Below are 7,615 nucleotides of genomic sequence, written 5' to 3' on the forward strand. Positions count from 1 at the left end.
TAATGACCAAACAGAAATTAGAGATAGAGTATCTGTGTAAATTATTGTACAAGTTGTCTATGCTCCGCCCCCTGCAGGCTGAACTCCAACATGCGGACAACATGATGGAGAAGATATAGGAGCTTGAAGAGCATCTCGATGGTACCACGCTCTTAAATTTGTATGTTGTACTGTGTGTAGAGAGCCTCTTGTGGCGCAGAGTGGTAAGGCAGCAGACATGCAGTCTGAAAGCTCTGCCCATGAGGCTGGGAGTTCAATCCCAGCAGCTGGCTCAAGGTTGATTCAGCCTTCCATCCTTCCGAGGTCGGTAAAATGAATATCCAGCTTGTTGGGGGGTAAATGGTAATGACTGGGGAAGGCACTGGCAAATCACCCCATATTGAGTCTGCCATGAAAACGCTAGAGGGCGTCACCCCAAGGGTCAGACATGACCCGGTGCTTGCTCAGGGGATACCTTTATCTGTAGCTTTACTGCGTGTAGAGTACTTGAACCCACATACTGGTTATTCATGTTTGATTAAAGCCACTCACAAGTATATGCCTCATGACTAGGAGATTGATGCTTCCTCTTAATAATAAAAAACCCAAACCTACAGCCCTCTAGATCTCTTTTTTTTGGGGGGGGGGGGGCGGAGCGGGCAGTCCGTCACATTGAAAAAAACTGTCAAAAGCATAGTGCCAAAATTACCCAGTGCTATTGTTTCTTTTCCAAGGCACTACTGATCCAAATTGACATCACTTCACAAGACAGAAAATCATTATTTTTCATATTAAAAATGTTGATAGCTTACAATATTTTGCACCATCTAGTGCTGCCACAGCCTTTTCCAAGCAATCTCGTGTAGGATTTCCACAACGGCTGTACTCAAAACCCTAGGAAAGACAGAAAAATTCAGTAGCTAATGGAATGCTTGTGGAAAATATGAAATATTTAACAGGGATTAAATTTACTCTCCCATAGTTCTCCCATACAAAAATCCACTCATGAACATAGACTCCTAAAAACCTGCTCTGATTTTCCTTTTTAAAAGGAAAGATTTCACCATGCAGAAGGTCCCAGGTATAAACCCTGGCATACCCAGTTTAACAAAGCAAGCAGTAGGTGAAAGAATTCTACTTGATACTCTGGAGAACCACTGCCAGCCCCATAGCAAACAGTACTGACTTTCACAAACCAGTGATTTGACTCAGCATAAGACACCTTCAAAGGCATGTATTTTTAAGCATTTAGGAGCTGACCAATAGTTTTACTTGATTATTTACACAGGTACACACAATGCTAATACAAAGAGAATTTGTTTTGCCTAGACATACATTTGCATGTCAGAACCAGGCAACTAGACTAAATTCAAAGCATAATTAGAGGAGGGACTTTCTCTTCTGTCTTGGCTTCAAGGAAGGCTCTGCCCAGGCTTTCAAGTTTGACAATAAATATGACCTTCAGAAGACCTGCATTTCCCCTATTTCAGGAACTTAAAACATCAGTAGAACAACTCCAGTGGTGGGCTAAAAAGGGCCAACAGACACACAGAAATTAATTCCCATACACTACAAAATATGGCATGAAAACTCCTAAAGGCAAAAAGGATGCAGAAAAGACCCCATAGTATAAAACAAAACTCAAGGCTGAGTCACCTGTGCTCATAAGGCAAGGGGAAGAACTATCACTGCAGCCTTGGACTCTGCCTTTTAGTCTGCCACATGAACGGCTGGATTGCTCAGCTTGAGACAACCTGTCACATGCTTCAGGAGTCAGACGCTACAAACCTGCTATAGAAAACCCTGAGAGCTCAGAAAGAGACAAGTACAGGTGTAGGTTAAGAGGGAACCTCATGAAGGAAAGGGGGTTGTTTTACATAGGAACTATAGCATGGCACTGGTGGATAGGAGATTCTAGGGGGTTGCCCCCACACCCTGAGTGCCAGGAAATCCATGGATTTGGTAGAAGGAGAACCCACCGATAAGGACCTCATGCACATAGCAAACAATTACAAAGAGCTCAAGGGATCAGTAGAAACTATAAGAGACCCAATAAGAAGAGGCCAAAAAACTTCATAGAGGGAATGACATCTAATGTTTGCCCACTCAAAAAGAAAAACAGATTGGTAAAAGTACCAAAAGTCACCATAAGCAGACAGACAGCATTGCTCTAAAAATGCAAAGTAACTAGTTTGATTGTCAGATTGCACAATGACGAGATGTAGGTATCACATAATCCCAGCAGGGAAATCCTTTACTGATTGATTGATTTCATATTATATTTATATATCGTCCTTCTGGAGGCTCAGGGCAGTTTATAGTTATAGTTGGTGTTAAATTTATTTAATTACCCTCCCATTCTTAGTCTTCTGCAAATGTACTTTACGAATTTCACATATCTCATTTTACTTGGTAAAGTGCCTGTATGCAGACAATCAAGTGCTACTAAGAACTGCATGCAGCAGCAACCACTTTCATGTTTCAGCAGAACCAAAGAGGCAAGCTGCTTGTTTGAACTGAATGGGAGATTGTTTCTTTGGCAGAATGACCTATTGCAAACACTTTTACAAGAAATGCTGTTGACCTGAACAGCCCTTCATGCAATATTATATTAACTTTAGAATATATATATTATTTATATTTCTGGTTCTATCAACTGGAATAAATTTAAGCTATACCTTGGGAGAAAGTGTATACCTTACACTAGAACAGACTGTTCTGTTCAGAAAGAATGCTTGTGTTATCTTGGGTTTGAACTTCAATTGCTCCTGCCTGGATTAATGGTTATGAGACAATTAGTTAACCATTAATTTTTTAACTTAAACTTTAAAAAGTCAATTAAGTTGCACAGCTTTTAAAACATAGATGCTCTCCGATGTCAACCTGAAATAACAAATTGTACAATACTTGGAAAGCACCCAATTGCTTATGCAATTTCTATACAGTATTGTATCATCAAAAGGACGTGACAAAGCAGGATTGTGTTATGCAGTCTACTGAAATCTGCAGAGTTCAAGTGACTCAGCCTTACTTGGTTACCTTTCTGCCTTGAAGCTATTCACATTATTCAGAACCATGACAATAATCCAGACATTTTCATTTGACTGAAAGCATTGGCATGCATGTGTATCATGACCAGGAGACTGAGTTTCCTATTTAGTTATACCTGCAACCCTCTTCCCTTTAGATCTCCTTTAAAGCAATTTCATTTGAAAGGCCTATATATTACTAAATGTAACAGCTTATTTGGTGGTGGTTGAAAATATTCCAGATACAACACATTAGGGCTGTCACTACACATTGGCCAGTATTATGCTACTTTGCATGATAGCAATAATTTGTAACATGTTCACACAAGAAAATCCATCTGAAAATGACTGCTTCAGAGCAACAGCCAATGATGTACAGGTACAGCCAAGATTCCCTAAGAGAACAGACTTCAAACATATGTCTATTTCCTTTGTTTCTTGGAACATTTACAGAATTTCTTCTGCTCATATTGTTGCCCAAGAAGATCCACAGTAGAATTTTTTTCTGCAGAACTGTCCATTTACATTGAGAATATTAGTATGTACCAAGCAGATACAATTGACTAAAACTTGCACAAATTATTAAATTAGAATAAAATTCAACTACATGCAGGGTTAATGATGTCCCCGTAATCCCATTTTAATGAGACCTTGTGCATGACAGACATTGCTCTATGGCAACATTTCTGGAGTCAGGTGGAAATCACAAAAATATTTTCAAGTATTTCAAAGAAAAGCTTTAACATGGAGTTTCTCTAAGAATTAATCTAGGTAGGACATGTGTTTTAAAGTTTGTTATTTCAAGTGTGAATAACCCAGTTTTTTTCCTTCTGCGGTAATTAAAAACCTGTTCATTTTACTTTAATTACATATACGTGATTGGTTGTTTTGGAAGTAGATAACCTCCCCATATGCCTCCCGCCTAGTCTTACTGAGTTTTCCTGAAAAGCAAGGGACACCTGCTCTCAAGCGTGCTGCAGTTATGGTGATTCAGGGAATTTCTCACTTCCTGATTTCATGATACACAGCATCTCCCCCCTTAAAGACTTCCTGGTTCCAAGCAGCTGCAACTTTTTTGAACTTCATAATGTAAGGCAATAAGGGGAAATTAGCCAAAATAGGGGACATCACAATCTTACTTCTATTAAATGGGCAACATTCTCTTGCTAGACCCTAATAATTCCATTTAGGATAAATCTATGATTTATACAATGCAGGCAAATTAATTAGTGATCTAGTCATCATCACTAATGACATTATACTAGAGTTTTAATTATATGTATACTTACCTAGGAGACTGCTTGATTGAACAGAATGGGATTTGTCTATAGTAACCATATGTAAGATCACCCTACAGATCTGGTGCTATTTTGATTCCCCCCCCCCAGTATAATTAGAAATTAAAGGTTATTACAACAAAAACAGCATCTCTCATAATCTCATATTAATAATGTCAGTGCTGTAATTTCTGAAATTTACAGTTCTGATTAATGTAAAACTGAAACTTATATTCTCAAAATACACACCCACAGGGCACTGTGTGTGCAGAAGCAGGAGAGTGCGTGTGGGGGGGGAGAGGAAATATGTAGAGTGCACAGCACAATAAGGAAAGAGTTGTTTTAATGAAGTGACAGAGAGTTAGTGAAAGGAGGAACGGAATGAGCAGGTTGAAGAGGAGGCCTACCAAGGGAGGCGTTCTGATGATGGAGGTAGATAACCAAAAAGGAGGTGGAGACCGGGGAGGACGCAGAAAGTATAAGCATTGCAGGAAATTGCTAACTGAAGAAGAGACATTTCTGCTCCCCCCTCCCTCCCCCGCTTACAACTACATCCCTGTCTTATATCCCCTTCCAACTCACACAGTGCTCTCCCGGCGCCCGCTGCTTGAAGGTGGTTGACAGAGAAATTGGGGGCACCACGGCCATAGACGTCCATTGTTCCGGCTCCTGCCCCACGTGGATGGCCTGGGTAGCGAAATGCTTGAAGGGCGGCAAGAAGCCGGGGCTCTTCTCCTTGGCCTTTTCCATCAGGTGCAGCAACGAGCGCAGCAGCAAGCTGGTCCCTCGGGAGACGCAGGCGCGAAGCGGCGGCGGCGGCGGCGGCGGCGGCGATGAGGCTGATGCAAAGTCACCGCGCGTTGCTCATCCAGCGGCTCTGGCGCGGGTGGCGCGGGCAGCGGCATTAAGGCAGGCAGGCAGGCAGGCAAGCTCCGCCCCGGTCGGTCCGCCGGCCGGCACCTCGCCACGCCACTCAGCAGGGGGTGGAGAGCACAAGGCCCTATCCCCACGGCTGGAGGGCGAGCGGAGGGCCCTCATTGGCGCACAGCGGAGGAGTGTCGCGCCGCGTGCTGGGGGTGGGGAGGTCAAGGCGCGGGCGAGCAGGCAGGACCCGAGGGCGGTGGTTCTGGCGTCGCGCAGGGCAGTCGGCTGCTGCGCCCCCTGCGCGTCCCCGAGGCCTGGCCCGGCAGCCAGCCCAGAGCGCCCAGCCGGTCAAGGACCAATAAACCGCTGCCAGTGCCAGCAAACGACTTTGGCCTCTGGATAATTATTCCACCGAAATCAATAGGGCTCCCTCGTGCACTGAACGTGAGCTGAGGAGCAGAACTGCTACTTGTTCTAGCCGCATAGTTTAAGAGAACTGCTACTTTTGCTCTTGATTGGATTTAGAATTCTTGGCACTGGCCCATTCTAAATGCACATGCATCGCGCTCCTTCTCATGCTTGACCCCAAGGAGGTATGTATCGGTCTGCCGCCTTATTTCTGATTTGAGTCAAAATAAGAAACCATAAAGCCCTACAGGATACATGAAAGGTGCACACAATCAAGCTGTTATCCCATTCAGCTTGTGGTCCGTAAATCAAATCAAGACATTGGTCTCTTTTTGTCCTGCCAGGCGGGAAAGGATTTTTCTAGCCTTTCCTTCCCCACATCTATGACCAGGGGTCAAAATTCTCATCACCTATGAGAATGATCATTTGTATTCACTCTTATTTGCAAGTAATTGATCCTTTTAAACCCATGGACTTCAAAGGTTGTAACTTTACTGGTGGGGGACTACCCCTACCACCAACTGTATTCAAAAGGAATCAGGGTTGGTGATATAACCAAATAGAGAGGTAGAAAGTACCAGACATTTCACACATATGCACCTGAATGTGAGCTTTCATTCACAAAAATATATGCCAGAATACATTCATTAATGTCACTGTTTTAATGGCATGCATTCCTAATCTAGGTAACACTGTGTGAACGAGACCTTGAGGTACTTGTGGATTGTAAACTAAACATGAGGAGGCAGTGTGATGCAGCGGTAAAAAAGGCAAATGCCATTTTGGGCTGTATCAACAGGGACATCACATCAAAATCACAAGAAGTCATAGTCCCATTGTATACGGTACTGGTCAGATCGCAGCTGGAGTACTGTGTGCAGTTCTGGAGGCCTCACTTCAAGAAGGACGTAGATAAAATTGAAAGGGTACAGAGGAGAGTGACGAGGATGATCTGGGGCCAAGGGACCAAGCCCTATGAAGATAGGTTGAGGGACTTGGGAATGTTCAGCCTGGAGAAAAGGAGGTTGAGAAGGGACATGATAGCCCTCTTTAAGTACGGTACTTGCTGGCGTATAAGACGACCCCCCAACATATAGAGTTTGTTACATTACATTACGGTACTATGGGCCACTATGGGCAGCTATGTCTATCCCAACTGAAGTGCACCCGGCGTATAGGACGACCCCCCCCCCACTTGGAGGCATGTTTTTCAGGGGGGGAAAGTAGTCTTATACGCCAGCAAATACTGTATTTGAAAGGTTGTCACTTGGAGGAGGGCAGGATGCTGTTTCTGTTGGCTGCAGAGGAAAGGACACGTAGTAATGGATTTAAACTACAAGTACAATGATATAGGCTAGATATCAGGAAAAAAAATTCACAGTCAAGAGTAGTTCAGCAGTGGAATAGGCTGCCCCCTCACTGGCAGTCTTCAAGCAAAAGTTGGATACACACTTTTCTTGGATGCTTTAGGATGCTTTGGGCTGATCCTGCGTTGAACAGGGGGTTGGACTAGATGGCCTGTTTGGCCCCCTTCCAACTCTATGATTCTATGATTCTAATCTTGTAGCACTTGTGGAATATATATAACCCATTTAAATTTAAATTCCTGTATTCATTACATAAAATGCCATTAGTATACTTACAAATTGTATGGTGCTTTAAGCATTCAGTCATATCATGATAATCTTGTCATGCTCACTACCCTGTACAGAAGGAATGCTGGAGAACATCACAGTAAATGTGATTGGAATTCAGATTTACCTTGTTCCCCTTGTTTTGAATTGAATACCTCATGATGATGATTTGGTCACAGTTCAAAACAAATGGAAATTCTTGATCCATCTGAGTTATTCAACTTCTTATGTTGAATGCCGAGATACCGAAATGTTGACACATTCATTATGACTGGCATGCTTGTAGTACATATGCCCCAAGTCATGCATTATTTGAAATCAGCTATGTAGGATACATGGACTGTTTTATACCACTGCAGTGACATCAGTCAGTTGGTGGTATAAAGTGTACTGGTGCATGCTCAGAACTGAATGAATTTTCATC

The 7,615-nt window shown here is 43.0% G+C and overlaps 1 protein-coding gene across 1 annotated transcript in view; it reads right to left on the reverse strand.

Moving 5' to 3' along the window:
* Positions 1-5,210, reverse strand: part of CTH (cystathionine gamma-lyase) — a 32,359-nt gene extending 27,149 nt beyond the window's left edge. Inside the window, exons 1-2 of the mRNA XM_077333367.1 lie at positions 4,868-5,210; positions 792-873 (exon numbers count right to left, since the gene is read on the reverse strand). Of these exons, the coding sequence (XP_077189482.1) occupies positions 792-873; positions 4,868-5,035 (250 nt within the window). The 5' untranslated portion in view covers positions 5,036-5,210. The remainder of the gene's footprint in view (positions 1-791; positions 874-4,867) is intronic.
* Positions 5,211-7,615: the final 2,405 nt, after the last annotated feature.

Source organism: Paroedura picta, chromosome 4, assembly GCF_049243985.1.
Source record: "Paroedura picta isolate Pp20150507F chromosome 4, Ppicta_v3.0, whole genome shotgun sequence".
NCBI lineage: Eukaryota > Metazoa > Chordata > Lepidosauria > Squamata > Gekkonidae > Paroedura > Paroedura picta.